At 34.7% G+C, this 21,211-nt stretch overlaps 1 protein-coding gene across 1 annotated transcript in view; it reads left to right on the top strand.

Annotated features, from left to right (window-relative positions):
- Window positions 1-21,211, top strand: part of LOC120526031 (lysophospholipid acyltransferase 2-like) — a 282,728-nt gene that overhangs the window by 129,010 nt on the left and 132,507 nt on the right. Inside the window, exon 2 of the mRNA XM_039748870.1 lies at window positions 15,653-15,798. Coding sequence (XP_039604804.1) covers window positions 15,653-15,798 — 146 coding nt within the window. The remainder of the gene's footprint in view (window positions 1-15,652; window positions 15,799-21,211) is intronic.

The raw sequence follows: 21,211 nt of genomic DNA, 5'->3' as shown, positions 1-21,211 counted from the left end.
GTTTTCAGTGCCTCAGATATAGAAAGATGACATTGGCTGCAGGTCTGGGGCTTCACTGTATTGCATGTCTTCAGTGACATTCAGCTTTTATTAACTTACATTTTACCTCAAATGGTACAATTTTTACAGAAAAGAAATTACACAGTATTGGATACTGGAACTGTTGCAGATAATTAAGAATTATAGTCATTTTTGGATCTTCAGCATTACTTCATCTCTTTCTGTGGATTCTTACATACTGTATACCACACTATTGTCTGAGATGCAACACAGGTAAAATATTGCAATACTTTTTATTGAAGTACCTTTATTAAGTGGACTGGTTACTTAAATTTGATTTGATTGTGCTTTTCATGATAAAGTCCCAAGACATTACTTACTGTTAGCAGTGACACTGTACTACAGCAGCATTCACACCCTTGAGCAGGCACATTGCTGTGAAATTACACTGCAAATGAAACAAGGCAGAAAGCAGCTCATAACATTGTTGGAGCTGTGGACCGTATCAGAGCCTTGTAATATCATATCAGCTGTGATGGCATTTTACAATTTGTTTTATAGGTTCGATTTCCTCTGGGAGTGATAGCATTATGGACTAGAATACTGTAGATATGCCCAAATTGACATTTTTCACAAAAGCAGCAGTACAATAGTTGAAAAGAGAACAATTTTATTAATGTATAATACACTGTAATAAAAATCAGGGTAATTTTATTGGATCTGAAGATTGAATCAAGTTATGACAGAACTGGAACTCTGAGTAGAAATCATTATATTCCCAAAAGAACGGGCCACCTTAAAGGCATATTGCTCACTGCATGTCACATTGCACAAAGGATATCCACAAGGATGAAACTGATTTTATTGTTTAACATTCTGTATGATGCCATACTCAAATCCATTATTCAAATGAAATGCTGTTGTTTGTAATTGTATGCTGAGGGGAAAAAAATCACAGTGCATATTTTGCATGCTTCCTTTTCATTTAATTTTAGTCACAGAAATCCTACCTCAAATGTTGGTGTAAAGGCTATATAATATACTGTATATACACTCACCAGCCACTTTCTTAGATACACCTGTTCAACTTCTTGTTAATGCAAATATGTAGTCAGCCAATCACATGGCAGCACCTCAATGTATTCAGGCATGCAGACATTGTAATGACAGCCTGCTGAAGTTCAAACCGAGCATCAGAATGGAGAAGAAATGTAATTTAAGTGACTTTGAACATGGCATGGTTGTTGGAGCCAAATGGACTGGTTTGAGTATTTCAGAAATTGCTGATCTACAGGGATTTTCACAAACCACTATCTCTAGAGTTTACAAAGAATAGTCTGAAAAAGGGAAAATATCCAATGAGCACCATTTCGCTGGTCAAAAATGACTTTTTGATGCCAGAGGTCACAGGAGAATGACCGGGCTGGTCCAAACTGATAGAAAGGCAACAGTAACTCAAATAGTCACTCATTACAACCAAGGTATACAGAAGAGCATCTCTGAACCTACAACACGTCAAACCTTGAAGCATATGGGCTACAGCAGCATGAGACCACACTGGGTGCCCCTCCTGTCAACTAAAAACAGGCAACTGAAGCTAAATTTCACATGGGCTCACCAAAATTGAACAATGGAAGACTGGAAAAACATCTCCTGGTCTGATAAGTCTGGATTTCTCTTGCTACATTTGGATGGTAGGGAAGAATTTTCCATCAACAACATGAAAGCATGGATGAATCCTTCCTTATATTAACAGTTCAGACTGGTGGTGGTAGTATAATGGTGTGGGTGATGTTTTTTGTCACACTTTGAACCCCTTAGTACCCATTGAGCATCGTTTAAATGCCACAGTTGTTGACCATGTCAATTCCTTGATGATCACAGTGTACCCATCTTCTGATGGCTACTTCATGATATTGGTCCATGTTACAAAGTTCAAATCATCTCAAACCGGTTTCTTGAGTATGGCAATGAGTTCACTGTACACAAATGGCCTCCACAGTCACCAGATCTCAATCTACCAGAGCACCATTAGGATGTGGTGAAATGGGAGATTTTCATCATGGATGTGCAGTTCTGCAGCAACCGTGTGATACTATCTTGTCAATTTGGACCAAAATACCTGAGGAACATTTCTGCTCATTTTTGAATTGGTGCCACAAAGAATTACTGTAGTTCTGAAGGCAAAAGGGGGTCCAACCCAGTATTAGCAAGGTATACCTAATAAAGTGACCAGTGAGTGTATATTACATCAACATTGGGTGTAAGGCAGCACCCAACCTTGTTTAGGGCCTCATTCCCACATAGGACCCACTTTTTCATGTACCCACATTTACAGTGACATATTTGGCAATTACCACTTAAACTAACACATACATCTTTCTTCAAAACAAACCAAATGAAACAGACACAGAGAGCATGTGCTATTCGGAAAACAACTTGGTGTGGCATTTAAATCCAGAGTACTTGATTAGTTGGTCACTTTTCAAATCATTTTCCTCTACACTCTGTGGTCCTCACCATCCTTTGGGGTGAGACCGAGTCTTTTTATATAATTTGACATAACCTCCAACCATGTCTTTTTGGATTCCCTGTGAGCCTCATTTCTTCCACCACCACCTTTTTGCTGCACTTCTTTGCCCTATCATCATCTTTCTTTTGCTCCACATGTCCAAGCCACTTCAGTCTGTTTCTACTTAGTACATTATTAATACCTATTTATTGCTTCTACACCAAACCTTTTACTTAACTAATGATTCCTCTTCCTTTCCCTCTTTAACATTCCACTTATCCATTTGACCATTCTCTTTGCTGTTCTTTCCAGCTCTGCTTCATATACCATCTTCATCAACTATGTCTCACACCCACAGAGCACACACACACTAATCCTCACACAGCTTTATAAACATTTCCTTTCACTAAGCGACTTTTGTAAAAGTCAGAATAGGGGACAGTCCCCAAGTTTCTTTCATGTATCTCTCACATTCGCAATCACTACTGTGCCCCGACTCAACATGCCACCAAGGTAGCAAGACTTAACTACTTTCTCCAAAACAATATTCATTTGCTACCTGTGCAGTCAGTACCCCTTTCACACGATTTCTGCAAACATAGGTCTCCCTTGCTGCATTCTGCCCTTCCCACCACTACAACGTTTTTGTACAGACAACTCGTACATTTGATTGAATTTTTTCCAGTGTCTTTGCTCGCTTGCTGCACAATCATGCATGAACTTTTATACATGCTTCCTGGCCACAGCTCTAGTCATTACCTCGGTCTTTCCTGTGTTTACCATGAGGCGTTTTGTGTCCTGATTAATTCAAGTCATGGTGATAGGGAGCTGAAGCATATAATGGCAGAATCAGGCACAATGTAAAAACAGCCATGTCAGTCAAGACATGGTGCCAGTCCAACACAGCTCCCAGTCATGCACATACTATACCCACATTCACAAAGAGTCACTGTGACATCACCTCTTAACCTAGGCTGCATGTTTTGAGGATTTTGGAAGGGTATTAATTTAGATTAGGGATCTTTATTATCACATATACTGTATGAGCCCATTGAAATTCTTGTTCTGTAGAGACAAATACATCCCCTGAGATCTCTGCAGGAACACTCTGGGAAACTCTTAAGGCCTTCTTAAGAGGACAGATTATCTCATATCTTTCCCACAGAAATAAATCCGAAGCGAAGAAAGCAGCAGAGATAAAAAGCGAAATTACTAAAATAGATGAAGAACATGCCAGACTACCAAGCGAGACTCTACATAAGAGGAGGCAGGCTCTACATTCAGAATTAAACCTCTTGACAACTAAAGAAACCGAACAACTAATTTACAAATCCAGACATCATTATTATGAACATGGAGAGAAAGCTAATAAGCTTTTAGCGCAACAAATTCACAAGCAAGAAGTGCGCAACGCAATCTCGGTAATTACTAACACGAATGGAGATAAAATCATCGAACACAAAAATATAATGTGCACTTTTAGAGACTACTATAAATCCCTATATACTACTGAGTTTAAAGAAGACAATATACAATCTAATGCATTTCTGGATAAATTACAGATACCACAAATTGACGCTATTAGTGTGGAGGAGCTCGATAAACCTCTGTCATTATCAGAATTACTGGATGCTATAAAGTCACTCCAAGGTGGAAAAGCAGCAGGCCCTGACGGCTACCCTGCAGAGTTTTACAAGAAATTCTCCGCTCAGCTAGCTCCCCTCCTATTAGCAACATTTACAGAAGCCAGAGATAACCAATCTCTTCCACAAACCTTTCGCCAAGCACTAATCACTGTCTTTCCAAAACAAAATAAGGACTTATTACAATGTGCATCATACAGACCAATTTCACTTCTGAATAACGACGTTAAAATACTCTCTAAAATCATAGCTAGAAGGATGGAGAAAGTGCTCCCTCATAATATCACAAGACCAAACTGGATTTATTAGGGGCCGACACTTATCTTCAAATCTTCGACGCCTGTTTAATGTAATATACTCACCAACTAAATCAAACACCCCAGAAATATTATTATCATTGGATGCAGAAAAGCATTCGACATGATTGAATGGAAATACCTTTTACTATTTTGGAGAAGTTTGGGTTTGGCCCAACATTTGTGCATGGATTAAATTACTGTATACTAACCCAGAAGCTTCAGTTTGCATCAATAACATTTGCTCAGACTACTTTAAACTAGAACGTGGCACAAGACAAGGATGCCCTTTGTCACCACTGTTGTTTGCAATTGCCATTGAACCACTGGCAATACATTGTCGAAATACTGATCAGATAAAGGGGATTAGCAGAGAAGGACTGGAACAGAAAATCTCATTATATGCAGATGACATGGTACTGTATATATCGGATCCAGAAAATTCTGTGCCTGCAGTCTTAGCAGCACTCACAGAATTTCAAAAGCTCTCTGGTCTCAGAATTAATCTGAATAAAAGTGTACTCTTTCCGTGAATTCGCAAGCATATAATATTAGATTAGACACCCTTCCTTTTATCATTGCAGAACAGTTTAAATACCTCGGGGTAAACATCACAAGTAAACATAAAGCTCTTTATCAAAAAAATTTCGTGCCTGTATGGAAAAAATTAAACAAGACTTGCATAGATGGTCAACCCTTCATCTCACACTAGCTGGAAGAATTAACACTGTTAAGATGAATATTCTTCCTAAGCTCCTTTTTATTTCAAAACATACCAATATACATTAATAAATCGTTCTTTAAGCAATTAGATTCAACAATAACCTCATTTATTTGGAATTCTAAACATCCACGCATCAAAAGAGCGACCCTACAAAGACAAAAGGCAGAAGGCGGCATGGCTCTACCTAACTTCCAGTTTTATTACTGGGCAAATATACAGTCGATAAGAACCTGGACACAAATAGAAGAACATACACAGGCATGGACCGCAATAGAAGTAAAATCCTGCAGTACTTCTTTGTATTCCTTGCTTTGTGCTCCAATAAACACACGCTATCGGCAATACACTAATAACCCAATTGTGCTCCACTCACTTAGAATCTGGAACCAATGTAGAAAGCATTTTAAGACGGAGAAGCTTCTTTCTGTGGCACCCTGCAAAAGAACCACCTCTTTCAACCCTCACAAACATATGCAGTTTTAATATCTGGAAAAATTTGGAATTAACTTGCTTAGAGATCTTTATATAGACAACGCCTTTGCATCCTATGAACAATTACATTCCAAATTTAACATTCCAGCTACAAATTTCTTTCACTATCTTCAAATCAGGAACTTTGTTAAACAGAACCTTCCAGATTTTCCTCATCTTGCACCCTCATCCACGCTGGAAAAATTATTGCTCAATTTCAAGGAGTTAGACTCCATCTCTACAATATATAAAATCCTTTTACAATCCCTTCCTTTCAAAGATCCAAGAGGACACTGGGAAAATGACCTCTCAATTAATATATCAGAAAAGGAGTGGAAAGTAGCAATGCAGAGAATTCACTCAAGCTCCATATGCAAAGCATACAATTATACAACTCAAAATTATATATCGAGCACATCTGTCTCGACTAAAACTCTCCAAAATGTTTCCAGGGCATGATCCAACCTGCTAACGTTGCAACCAAGCCCCAGCCTCACTAGGTCACATGTTCTGGGCCTGCTCCAAATTAACATTATTCTGGACAAAAATTTTTAATTACCTCTCAGACAGTCTTGGACTCACAATCCCTCCTAACCCATTAACAGCTGTGTTTGGGGTTCTTCCAGAGGGTCTTAAAGTGGAGAAAGACAAACAAACTGTGATTGCATTCACTACACTGTTGGCACGCAGACTTATTCTGATAAACTGGAAGAACCCAAACTCTCCTCTTTAAGTCAGTGGGAAACTGATGTGTTATATTATTTAAAATTGGAAAAATCAAATACTCAGTTAGAGGATCTGTGCAGACTTTTTTCAAAACATGGCAGGATCTAATCAGTAATATTTTGAAATGATTTTATAAAGCACAGAGAATTTGTTGATTTAGGTATTTTTAAAAGCCTTAAATTTTACACCGTTTGGCTTGCTCTCTCTCTCAAGGGTGGGGATCGATCTGTTCTTAGCATAATTCTTTTTTTTTTTGTAAAAACTTGATTGCTATGTATTGATTGTAATAAAATTAATAAATAAAATTAATAAATAAGAAATTCTTGTTCTGTAGTTGTATTTTTTTTGGTTTGAGGGCAAGGAAGTATGTACAGGCCATAAGGCAATAAGATGATGTAAAAATAAAAAATACAGTAAATAAATAGGAGCATCCGAAGATAAATAAATACTGTAAGTAAAACAAGTGAAAAACAGAATGTACAGACATATAGATTGTTAAACAGTAGGGAAAAGAAAAAACAAAAGGAGTTGGCAGTGCAAGTGAAACATACAGTACAATTATACATAAACTGTAGAACTGCGGGCACAGTACAGAGTGGGTGAGATTTGATTACCAAGAGTTCAGTGGCCTGGGGGAAGAAGCTGTCCCTGAGGTGGGTGGAGCGATTGGCGAAGACCAGAGAAAAATGCAAACAGACATGTGGAAAACATGCAGACTCTACACAACTGAAGATCTATCTTGGGACTTAGAACATAAGTTGCCAGCTCTGTGCCACTCTAACATTTTTTTTAATAAGAGTTATACATTAATCAGCATTGCAAGTGCAGAAAAATGATACTAACTGATTACTCTAAAATCTGTTGTCATTGTGTATTTAAATTGTATCATACTGCTGGGGTGTGCACTTTGAATTTTGTTAGCACCATCTGCAGCACTTGACAGTGTACAATTGACTCTCTTCTTTTAGAAGCTTAACAGCCATCATTAGAAGGGAAGTAATCCTTTGTAGCATTACTGAGAAAAGCTTATGATGAAGATTTTAATGGAAATGCATTTTTGTGTTGTTAAAAGGAAGAACAAACTGTGACAGCAACAAAATCTAAGTTAAAGCTACAAATTACGATCAGATTTGTGGCTTTTCTGCTAATAGCTACCATTAGTTAAATATTGAACAAGTAAAGATTTCCAGTATTCTTTGAGTTCATTTTTAACTTCTATTAACATGATCATATATTATTAGAAGAAAGATTAGCTTCCTACCAGTGTGGTAAAATCAATATTCCAGCATTAACTGACTAGCTATATCTGGTAAAACCATAACAAGAACAAGGTAACAACAGCAAAAGTTGCTTTTCAGTGAAAAGAAAGTTTAAGCAACCATGTTATTTATATATCCATGCCTAAAAGCAGATTTTCCAGTGTAGAGAAAAGAGAAATCTGCACCAAATTTTCTGTATAAAATATTATTCTTCTTTAATTAGTTTTCTTTACTCTGAAATATGTACTTTTGAAAAAAAATCTGCTGATCCCTTTATGATTGAAATGTAAACAGTTTATCATTGATGAACAAAAAACTCAACGCTACAAACGATTTTTCTTGCTTCATATTCTTGTTAAAAAGCTTAATTGTGAAAATCATACCTTACAACCCAACAGATTCTTTGTGTGTTTTACTGAATGCTATTTGTCTTTAGTTGTAACTTTATAGTGAGCTTGTCAGTGGGAAGTGCACTCTATAAAAAAAAACTAAGTTGTAGGTGAGTCTTGACTTAGGCCTTGAAGAAGGCAGCCTCCCAAAGTATGTTGGATACCCATGGAGAAGCTACATCTTGCAAATAATTAACTTGTTGCCTCCTCTGAATATCTTATTCCTTTTTTCATTATTCCTATTTTTTGGTTTTGATTGTTATTACCTATCCTCTGTACAATTATATATTGTTACACCTCTGTGATATTTTGTTTTAATTTTATTTATTTATGCATATACATGGTTTGTCTTATTTTTCATTATACATAGATATTTTGGTGTTTGTTTTCATTTATTTTTGTTATTTTTGTTGTAATATAGTTCTATGTTTTTTTTTTTATGTTTTCATTTTTGATTGTCACCCACTTACAGTCGTTATGTTTCTGAGTTATACTTTTTTTTTTTTGATTGAATATTATCACTTATCCAGTTATGTTATGCCTTCGATGAGGGAGACAAGAGAAAATGAAGGGGAAAGGAAGATAAGACATGCGTAGTGTTGAGACAGGGAAAGGTTTGTTTCCATAAAGACTATATATCAATTGTTGAAGCTAAAACTCTGTGCTAAACTCATTGGTAAATTGAAATCCAAAATTGTGCAAAGAAATTACATGCTAATGGCATTTTTTTGCTTTATTTTGAATGACGAGCAAATGCAAAATGCTGGCCTTTTAAACCATCTCATTGATGACGTCACATGCTGCGCATATCCGGTCGTCCCAGAATGGCAATGCCTGAGCAATCCTCTAGGTCAAACCAATGTCAGAAATTAATGTAACATGACTTAAAACCCATAAGTATGAGAAAAAAACACATAGAAAAACTATTGAAAAGGGAGGAAAAATATAAAACATCCACACCACATAACACCTTTTAACCATTATATTGTTTTTTTTTTTCCATTTTTCATTATGAAGATATTTTTAACTTTGTTTACGTTTGTATTTATTTATGGTTTCTTGTTATACATACTTATCTCTAAGCTTTATATCTTTTTTCTATGTAGTTTCTGATACTTATTGCTTGTACCTGCATATAAGCTTATTAGTCCTGATTAAAAAATGCTCTTCACACTTTATATTTTATTATTATCAGCCTTTTTTAACACTCTAATATTGTTTAACTAGTCTCCTTCCCAGTTGTATATAACTACTAGCCGTTCCCTGTGGCTCCACCCGCATAGTAGTGAAACAGGACAAATTTTAAAAATCAATAAACAAAAAGGCATCTCTAGCTAAGCGAGGGCAAGTTACACTCCAAAACACAGAGGTAGACCCCCCCCACTCCTGACGTCACGCTTCCCCCTCCCCTCAGCCCACAGCCTCTGTCTCGGATTAGCGCGAATATATTGCTCCTGCAAGCGAACTATGATTCTTAGCGCAAAATCAACCGGAATATTCAAGCAAATTATAGAGAAAAACCCAATCTAAATCTGTTAAGTAGATCTCTCGTTCGCTAGCTAAGCAGATATAAGATATGCCCCAGGCCTGAGGTGTGATTGAGGAGGGCCCTCCCCTCAGCCCGCTGCATCTGTCACGGATATGCACCATTAAATCGGTACTGCAAGCAAACTATGATACTTAGCACGATGAAAATCAACTGGAATGTTCAAACAAATTATAGAAAAAACCCAATCTAAATCCGTTAAGTAGTTCTCTCGTGAAAAGCGAACAGACAGCCATACATACAGATAGACAGATGTTGGATTTTATATATAATTGGTGTCATTAAAATTACAAATGGACAGTATTTGATTATTAAACTGAAGCCTGTCAAGAGTTATTTCCTAGCTTAATTTTGTATTAAGTATACAAGTATTTACAAAGGGTGGATGTATAGTGGATGTAAGGATGAACAAATTATTGGAAATTGCAAATTTTGGCTATATACTACTCGCTCTAGTATTTTTCAAAAATGATGTAAAAAATTCTTTATCAATAAAACACTATTTGATTTTTGATATTAATACACAAATTTTATAAGCTAGTTGCACCATAGACAGCTATTCTTCTGTTTCTTCAACCAGAAGACCTTTTAATCTGTGCCATGGAACGCTCAAGAAAGGTTAAATTAAGAAGACAGGATTTCAATGCATTAAATGAAAGACAGTTCAGAAATGTCTAGTCTTAAGTGGGAAAACAATTTTTCTAAGACTCTGTGAAGCGCCTTGAGCATGAGTAAGGCACTATATAAATAAAACGTATTATTATTATTATTATAATCAAAGGAATAGAGGATAGAAAACTGGAAACTGCAGATCAGAAAGCAAACACTGGAGAGCACTTTCAGAACATACAATATGTATAAATAACCCAAAGGTTGATAGTGTGGATAAGTGACAGCAGGTGTCCTTGACCAGCTCCATAGTGTGATGTTTGCTGGAAGTAAGATATGAATGATGCACATATTTCAATTTTAATTGTTGATGGTTTGGATTTTTGAAGGACTGAAAGATTTTAAAAATAGATTTCCAAGATAGCAAAGGTACCCAACTAAGTTTATTGGTAATTTTTTTTTTTTTATCCTGCCTTCAACAGAATCATTTATAGTGCTGCCTCAGTCTTTAGGATAGGATCGAGTGAATAAAAAAATTTAAGTAAAGGATTGGTGGGGATGAGATGAGGAGAAAGATATGTAAATCAACATTTTCTTTCAGAAAAATTCTGATTTTAGTTGGAAATAGAAAAAGGAGAAAGTATATCAAATTCAGACCTGATACCCCTTACATACAACTTAGTTTTTGTATCACGCTCTTCACTGAGCACAGAGTGCCATGTGCAATTCTCAGTTAAATACAAGAATAAATTATACTTATTACTAAATATAGAACTAGTACATATATAAATACAGATGTGTTAAATACACTGAGAACAAATTAGAAACTGATAAAACATAAATGAAAACCAGCAATATCTCTCCATTCATTGATTGATAAGGTATGGCCAGGTGACAAATGGAGAAGATTAAAATTGTAAAAGAGAAAGTCAAAATAAAGTAATAGTCCTGAAGCCAAATGGCTTTGTTCCTCTTCCTGTGTTTTCTGTAGTGGAGTCTGTGCTGCCCATCCAATCTAGTGAGAAAAATCTTTTCATCTGATGATTCTAACAATCCTATATCCTATATGACTTTTCCATATGCAGTAGAGCAGCCGGGTAATAGAGCAGTGGCACATCCACATACTGAGAAGAGAAATGGAATAGAGCATCATTAGTAATGGTTTAAAAATAGTGTATTATACTTCTTTACAAATGACTAACAAACAGAAATGCAGTGTGCATAACTAATCAGCAGCTCTAGTCAGGGTATTCTAGGCTAAAGTTAATAATAATTATTTACATTTAAATAGCACTTTTTTCACTACTCAAAGCGTTCCTAAGTTAGGACCGAAGGGTCATCTCTTACACAACAGGCAGATCACTCCACAGCCTCAGAGCAGTGTAACTAAAAGTTTGACCTTCCACTGTTATTTTATTAATCCTTGGAATCCTAAGAAGGCTGGCATCTTGATATCTCAAGATAAGATGGACTTTTCTGAGTCCTCTGTCATTGAAAAGTGCCACAGTTCCATGATTTCATAAATGGTGAAAGGAGATAGGGTTGACACAAATGTATAGAGCTAAATTATGAAATAGAACTGTACCAGGTTGACATGAGTTGAGATGCCTTCTGTTGAGTGTGTATAAGATCATGGGACCAAGATTTCATGCGCACACCTTAAACATTAAAGTAGTAAAGTAGAGATACGTATGAGAAGGATATCTGGGAGCCATTATGTTGGTCTTCAATGTCAGAAGTCAGAATGGAGGACAAATAGGAGGATATACAGTAACTAGTTTTGAACTAAGTCTTAGCACATAGGCCCAGTGGTAAAAGTTCAGGTCAGGAAGAGAATTAACCTCAAGCAACCTATCATGCTTAATAGAGGAGTCTTTAATAGATATAAGAGACAGCAGAGGAGGCATCTAATCTCCTGACCAATATTTCATTGATGTTTGGTGGTATTGCATTAACAAAATTAAACTGAGGTACTCCATATATTTTAATAATATCTAGTCTAGTGTGAAATGGCATAGTAAAAGAAACACATGAACTTACATAATCTTTAGCACTTTTAAGAACACGACAATAATTTGGAATTACCATATCTGAGAGTATGGGGAAATTTTATAGATATTTAACTGAATTGGTCAGCGGGAACAGTGGAGGACACATCTTCTAAAAATTAGCTCTATTAAATTGAAACCTAACAGTTTTAGTTCTTGAATGGGTACTTTATGTATTATAACAAGCCCACTAGATCCTAATGGTACCCCTGAATTTTACTTTGATTACTCATCCGAGTTCTCATCTGAATTACTCTAGTGTAGCCATGTATCTGTGATTGTTATTGCTTTGTTATTTTGTACAACTACTCCAACTTATTATTTTTTACTTGAAGAAAACTCTCCTAAATGGAAAAAAGTGGTAAAAAGCACTGCATGGCCCATAAGTGGCAACCAAAAACACATTTTTAGGAGTGAATTTCTTAATTATATCCAAGTATCCACCTTAAAATTTCTGCCTGTGAATGTATAAAACAGCTGGACTATTATTATGCTATCATATAAAAAACTGACTATATTCTTCCTAGTGAATAACAAAAAACGACTACCAATTTTCAACAAATTTTCTGAACTGAATGTGCCATACTTTGCAAGTTAGTCATTTCTTTTATTTTCTACATGTATAGAATGAAAACCAAATAATTGTGATTAAGCACAGGCTTCCTTGTTTTCTTTTTATGTACAAAACAGCCCAACAGCTTAATTGTATCTTTCTAAGATTTGTTTTCACTTGTTTTACATCAGCCAGAGGAAATGCTTTTTAATAGATCTTTTCTGATTTACTGAAAAACCGTTCAGTGAAAGGAAAGATAATTTGTTTTCTTTTTTTAGAGAAGAGAATTTGTGGTTTGCAACATTTGCTTTTCAATTTTTTGCAAGTTTCAGCATGTGCCTCCAGTTTTGGTATAATTAGAAGCAAGCATTACAAGTTGTTTTGTTCGTCAGTGAAATGTTATTTCTCTTCGAAGTCATTGTTCTCTGATATCAGTTTTATATTACCTTTCTTGGAAGTTCAAACTAATTTTCTTTTGTTATGGTTTTTTATGCATCGTGTTTATACATGAGAGCTGTTGAAAAATGTCTCCCAGCAACCAGTGTGTCTGTAGAAGACCCAGAAAGATAAGTAGTATAGTACATTAAAAGCTTTTTATTTTACAGTCTTAGAGTGATCTAGATTTACAATTTACTGAAATAAAATTAACAAATAGAAAGCAATTGTAATATTTTATTGTTGAACTTGTATCAAAAAATTGTCTTGTGTGTGGTTTTTTGAGCTACAAAATAAACTGCGGTGTGTTAGTCAGGGTTGCCTCTGTAGCTGTTAAAGGTAAGGTAAATGGAGTAAGTAATTCAGAGAGAGACACTGGTGCAATGGTTAGAATTTTTCCTTGATCCCTAAACTATTCATCGTGGCCAACTTATTAGGTGTAGCTGTCTAGTATCTGAGGGATTCCCTCTTGCCTCAAGAACAAGCTAAGCTGTTTAAGAAACTGATTCAGTAAGGTTGTGAAAACTTTCCTTAGGTATTTTAGCCTATCCTGACTACATAGCCTCACATGACTTATGAGAATTTTGTGGCCACAAATTCATGCTGTGAACCTGCTATTCTGCCTTAGCCCCATGTTATTCTGATATAGAGACTGTGCAGGCCATTCAAGTAAACTGAAGTCGATGTTCGTGAAACCAGATTGGGAAGATGCATGTTCTGGACATTTATGTTTGAAAAGGAGAATATTTAGGCTGTAAAGAGAGGCAAGTGGCAGTAATATGATTTTCAGTTGGTATGAAGAGATCTTGAATGAACCACAGAAATACTTCTCATATCATTGCACAATCACTCCCAGCCTGTATTGTTGATATAAGATTGAATGCCTCCATGTATTTAAGTTGCTTATGCTAAATGTTATCCCTACCATATACTGTATTTTAGCCGAAATAGAGAGGTGAAGTTTTTCAAATTTTTCCTACTAACTATCAGTTATCCATTTTTGGTAATCATTTGCCAAATTTACACTCAATGTCCTGTTTCTAACTTTTCGGAATGAGACACAATGTGGCCTTTGCTCCTCTGCTTCAGGGTCTGACATATTTTGTCTTCAAAGATCTCCCATCTTGTAAAGAACAGTTAATTGAGTATCTGTGACCTTTGTATTAGCTTGAACGTGTCAATTTTTTTGATCTTTTTTCATTAACAAGGTGTTTTTACCCACTAGATGCCTTTTAGTTTATCGCACCACCCCTGTAGAGACTATAGTGTGGGAACATTGCAGGAAGGCATCTATTTCTGTGATACTGGATCTAAACTGTTTGGTATCAAAGTCATATGTTTATGTATGTGTATACTGTATACATATATATAATATATAATATATATATATATACAATATATAATATATAATATATATATATATATAATATATAATAATATATATATATATATATGTATATATATATATATATGTATATAATATATTATATATATATGTATATATATATATACTGTATACATATAAGAGAGAAAGATATAGCAAGCAACATGATTGGCCGTTTCTGAAGCAGAAGTGTCTGATAAAGTGAGCACTGAGTTTGTGTACGTGTGTAGGTATGTATATACATGTATGCAAACTTAACAAATTAATGAATGAAATAAGCATTAAATGGAAAAGGTTTAAAGACCTAAGATTGTTGTGGATATTGAAAACGAAAGGGTTGCCATATCATGTGTAATAGTATTCCTTTTGAGTAAACTTAATTCTTTCCAGTTTTAGATCATTTTCAAAAATTAAATTAGCTTCTGAGAAACACATGGTAAAATTCTTCTTGATTCTTAAAATTAAAATTCTTTCAATCACTGCTTTAATGCGTCCAAAGGTGTCTTGTTTTTTAGGTTTTCGTGAGATTTAGAGACTACACTTTTGTCTATGGCATTATTTAGCAACAACGAACCTATAGTTAAAATATGGTAGTTTAGGAAATTGAGGTATTTTAAATTAAATAAATATTTATTTGAAAAAATGTGTTAATATCACAGTCATTTAAGTGATGTAAAATTGTAAATGTATGGTCTGTTTATTTCAAATAAGAGAGAACCGTACATGTGCTAATCTCCATGTTACATAAAATATCTAGTGTTGTGAAAAGAAAAAAGAAAGAATTAACAAGATATCAAGTGTCTGGAAGTAATGATTCTTCTGCCCTGCAAAATGTATTTTTTAGACAGCAATAATTTTACTAACCAAAAAAGCAAGATTACAGTGCAGTGAGCTGTGCTGTGAATGATATAAATATGTTGGTGTCTGAAAAATGGGCTTTTATCCACTACATTAGGTATGGCATGCAATGGGGAACACAATTTTCTTAATATTATGAAAGCTATAATTTGTTGATATTTTGTAAATACTAACTGAATGCATGTTATTGCTTTTATAGGTGAACTTTGTAGTCTGCCAGCTGTTTGCCTTGTTCACAGCCATTTGGTTCCGGCTTTATCTTCATCCTAGTAAAACCAGCACTTTTGTCAGACACGTCGTGGCCACTCTTCTGGGATTTTATCTTGCACTATTTTGCTTTGGGTGGTAAGTATCTCTTTAATTTTGGAGAGTATGTGTGTATATACTCTAACTACTGTATCTGTCTATCTACACACACACACACATATATATATACAAAGCTAACTGCAGTGTCAAGTGACTTCTGCATAAATAATATTTTGTCCAACAATTTAATAGGTTTCTGGGTGTTCTTGATATTGCTTAGATTTCTCACTTATAGGAACTGGTTATGAAGTAAACAGTAGTATCATGATATATTCCAAACTTTGAATGAAAATCTTGTATTTTACGACATATACGGTATTTTAAGAATGAAGTAAAATGTAAGCCTTTAGATATAAAATAAAAGAAATCTTATTACAAAATGTTAGGAACAGATTTATAATTATTTTTCTGTATGTCTTTTTTCTTCGATAAAGGTACTACTCACATTTTCACAATAATCTTTTTTAATAAAAATTATTTTTTACAATAATTTTCTTATAATCTGCCCTTGTACAATTTTGACAGAGTGCAGAAAAACATTTTGTCATTGGCACAGGCTGGGATGAAGTCTTCCAACCATCCATAGATGTGCTCTTGGATACTGTGCATTTTTTTTATTCTTTCTCTTTGAACATACAGACCTCCAAACATAGTTAGGTTACTGCAGAGGTTGTTTGCTTGGTAGTATTAGTTAGGAAAGTTAGAATTTTGCATTTCAAGGTAAGATGCTTAGCTATTATATGATGAAGAATGCCGAGATGTACAGAAATGTTTAGAGAAACAAGTAAAAACACAGAGATGCTTACTAATGTACACAGTGAATTTTAGGTGAGGTTCAATCTTGTAAATAGAATCCCTTATTTTTCAATAACATAAATAATCCAGGCATGTTTTTTTATGTCACTGTTTGTCTTCATATTTTACAAATCCTTTGTGCTATTATTTGAATTCATTCCAATAAGTAAAATGTTTCAGAAAAAATCTGTACAAAGCAATCTGATTTTTTTTTTGTTCATCCCAGATTAATAAACATTTACTGTGGGTAACCTGCTTAATTGGTATAGCAATAGCAAATCTACTCACAGTTACAAAGAAATAGAATATTCTTACAAAAAATGTAGTGCTGTTATCACTCTCTGCCTTCTCATGGGTGCATACTGTACATGGAGTATTTTTATGTATAAAATGTCTAACCATAAAATAGATATTAAAACATTGGGAGGGTTCAGGGTTTTCCTCTCAGTAGTAACTTAGCAATTTCCAGGGCTTTTCTAGTTCCCTTTCACATTATTTCAGTTCACCTCATTTTGTAACTGAGTTTTAGAGATTATAAGAACATTTCATATAGCCCTCATTCTACCATGATTTTTACTGTGACTTACTGATGAATTTATACTGATAATAATTTTAAAAATTGTTAACTGCTTTAGTACCATCCAGTTTGTAAACCCTTGATTTATGGAGTCTATCCTGGCAATAACAGAGAGGAACAAGGTATGAATCAACCCTGGAAGGAATGGCAGTTTATAACAGGGCACACTTTCCACATATCCTAACTCAGCTACACTAGACCTGTTCGGAGTGGCTAGTCAACCTAACCTCCATGTCTTTGGGATATGGAAGTTTAAAAAAGAAAAAAACCTACACAAACACTTGTACTGTAGTACATGTTAACTGCTTCCTATGCATAAACTTATTATTAACAACTGGCCCAGAATGCTGCCCATTTGCAAATATTATTTAAGCATTAATAACAATAAAGTAGTGCATAATTAAATCTATTTAGGAGAAGGAAGTTGTAGTCTGTTGAAGTGTTTTCGTGAGAAATACTGTAACTATCCCCTAATGTTTTTTTGGTGTACTGTGCAATTTACTATGCTTTGTAATAGCACAACACCAGCATATTGGTGTGAAGCAGAAGATTTTTATAGCTAGATGTAAATCAATGCCCTGATTTTTGAACATTTCATGATTTAATGGGCCATTTTAGTGGTGTAACAACTGTATAGAGACAGAATTACTTTTTACCCTCTGATAAAAATATATGATAAAAATATTTTTAATACTTGCTTGTTATTCACTGCACATGTGGAAGAATTTGTAAATACAGTTCAGGCGGGTGCTACCCTCCCTGGAAGATACTCAATAATATAGAAATTCAGCAAAATATGGTTTTAAAATTAAAATCCTGTAAGCACAACAAACTCTATAGTATGCCTGGTCTGTTATTTTCATTGAGTGGTCAGTTTGCAGGTACATTATGTAACTTTATTTCACACAGATATGTTGCTCTGGGATGTTCTTATTAAACCTAACCTATTAAAGCATAAACAATGCATCCTTGTAGAGTATTTTAATTATTGTGAGCTCTCACCACATAATATTCTAATGTGATGAAAATGCATACTTTGTATTACTATTGGTTAATAGTTAACATATATTTCCTTTAAAATTACTGCACAAGCTACAGCTACAAGATAAACAATTGTGAATATGATTTCAAAAATGCAATAGTTATGAGGTTTTATTAATTCATAAAATTCACACAAGCAGGCCAAAACTCAAAAAATAAACTTGTATTGATTAAATAACTGACTATTAGAAATGTTTGTCTTACTCTGGGCTTTATATCCTTGAATTCATTAAGAAATATTCTTATTCTTTTTTTTTTTATTTTTTTAAAGAAGTTTCATTCTAACTGCCCTAGAGTAACAAGTGTAGTAATCATGTTGCTCCTTAAGACAGATGTGTTCAAGTAATATGCCTTATTTTTGTTTATTTGTAGCTCTCTTTGATTGGAGCAATCAAACAAGTTCCTCGAGTGTTTTCTCAATTTCAGAGCTTAATTGTTAGGAATCAATAATCAGTAGTTGTACAACCCAATGTGAAACCTTAATTTTATATTTTTTTTTGTAATCTAGTGTAAAGATTCTGTCATATTCACACCAATACAAAGAAGTGCTTGAACAATTTAAAGTTAAATGATCAAATGATAATAGCAGCTATAACCTTTAGGACAATTATACTAATAACTATGTCAGTGTTTAAGAGGAATTAATGCAGACTTGTTTTGTTTTACATCATAAGGTACCCATCCCTGATGCTGATAAGACTAAATCCAAACTTATCTTGTTTTAGACTTAGGGAATCTACTTTAAAATTGAAAATAGAATTAACAGTTTATGCCTGCAATCTTCTAAACAAATTTAATCAATATATGAAATGTATTTCTTGCATTTAAAGTGCTGAACAGTAATTAACAGATTTGCCTGTTTCTTAACGTACACTAGAACTACCAATCCACCAGGAGGCAATCACCCCATAACTTTAACAATTGAATACAAAAGTTTGATTAAATTAACATTATTCTGATTTTTTAATTGAAAGGCAGAAATGATGTAATCAGTTAAACTAATTAATTACTACATTGCAAACAAACTAAAGAGGAAAACAATACAAGAAACAGATGGAAAGACAGAAAAAGGACAAAATTGAAATACTAGTGTGAAACTCAAAAGATCCAACTAAAACTCCAAAACTAAACTTCCAAAAGTGATAGAACAGAGCCTGAAATCAGAAATTTAATAAAACAGATCAAATGGCATAAAATAAGGCACAGAAACAGTCCAAACTTCTTAAACCAGACAGTTAGAATGATCAAACTATTCAAAACTCAAGAATAGGGTTATTCATAAAGTGGAAAAAGTGAGGCAAGTGATGATCCTTTTACAATGTGATAGGCCTCAGATGGTGCCATAGTCAGCAGCACACTTGTGTAATTGATGGCAGTTGGAGAGCCTGTGTCCTTAAGGTCAATTCTTAAGGGGAACGGGGCAAAATAGTTAACATAAAAGAAGCATAAAATGCAGAAAACTTCGAAAAGAAAACAATGAAATAGATATGTTGCAGTAAAGTTTAATGACTTAAATTTTGAACAGTAGAACAGTTTTGTCAAGAACAGTCTGTTTAGCCCAAAAAAGCTCATCAGTCCTATTCAATTAATTACTCCAAAATACAGTTACTTCAAATAACAGTAGACTTTGTTGGTTGTTTCAAAAGACAACAACACATGAAATAGGCAGCTTATACTGACAATTCAAATACCATATATACTCACTTATAAGTCGGGTCTTGAAACCCGAAAAATCAATCATAAAATCAGACCCTGACTTATACAGCCATTCAAAAATGCGACAGTTAATTTATTATTTTTTTTAACATCTTCTTGCCTCCTCCAATCTCGCATCAGTTTCTTAGACGCATCAAATTTTGTTGCAGTGGCACAGTTACCAATTTCTTTCGCTACTTCAACAACGTTTAATTTATAACCAGCTTCATATTTTCTTCTGATCAAACACTCCATCGTAGATAAGGGATGCTCTTATGATAAAAGGTGTATGAGGGTGTGAGATACAAAAAACACAAATCAATGCAAACGTTGCTTCAGAATAGTTCGGGTATTACTGTTTGGTTACGTAGGCACAATACAGAGAAAAAATGGTTACTCTCTCAGGTGGGCAGTAGCATATCATAATCTCTTGGACCAGTAGTGTGAGTTTTCCACATTTGACTTATACCACCGATATTATAAAATACCAGAAATGATACAGTAAAATCAAGACCAACTTATCTGCGAGTATAATCAATCAATCAATCTAATCAATCTATTCCCATTATGTATAGGCACAGTTGGGTAATAACAAGTTACATTTACTCTGTTACATTTACTTGAGTAACTTTTTTAAAAAAAATTGTACTTCTAAGAGTAGTTTTACTGCACCATACTTCTTAGTTTTACTTGAGTACATTTGTGAAGAAGAAACGCTACTCTTACTCCGCTACATTGGGCAACATTCGAATCATTACTTTTTTCCATTTATACATTAATCTATATTTTTGCAAGAGAAAAGTTGCCAGTATATCTACTGCATGACTGTTTCACCAATCAGATGTAGCCATGCAGTCACATGACCACACACATACTTCCTGCATCTTGCAGCCTGTGAGAAACTTTTTAGTCATGCCTCCTGTTCACTGCTAAACGGTCACAGCTTCACTGCAAGAACCAGATTGTCATTCCCAAATCTGTCTTTCATGTCTTTTCTTTGATTCCCCCTTCTTTTTTGTGCTGACCCATATATACACTCCCGTCTCCGTGGGCCTTAATTACATGCCGCAGGAAGCCAATAAATCAATTGAGAATGACCGGACCCACACGTGCAGGTGCTACTCGCTTCAACTACCTCATTAACTACCTGCAGTTGTGCAATTGCGCCCACGGAGAGTGACGCAGCTTTATGGATTTGAAACTGGCCTTTTTTTTGAAGCCGCAGTCCTGCTACACCACAAAGTTCATATGCAGTATTATACTGTCAGTGTACGGGATATCTCGTCACTGTAAGTAGTTTGCACTGTTCAAATATACATGTTACCTACTGTAGGTATTGGCTTC

The sequence above is a fragment of the Polypterus senegalus genome, chromosome 3 (genome assembly GCF_016835505.1).
Source record: "Polypterus senegalus isolate Bchr_013 chromosome 3, ASM1683550v1, whole genome shotgun sequence".
Classification (NCBI taxonomy): domain Eukaryota; kingdom Metazoa; phylum Chordata; class Cladistia; order Polypteriformes; family Polypteridae; genus Polypterus; species Polypterus senegalus.
The sequence above is the reverse complement of the archived record's forward strand: the minus strand, read 5'-3'. Positions and strand labels throughout refer to the sequence as shown.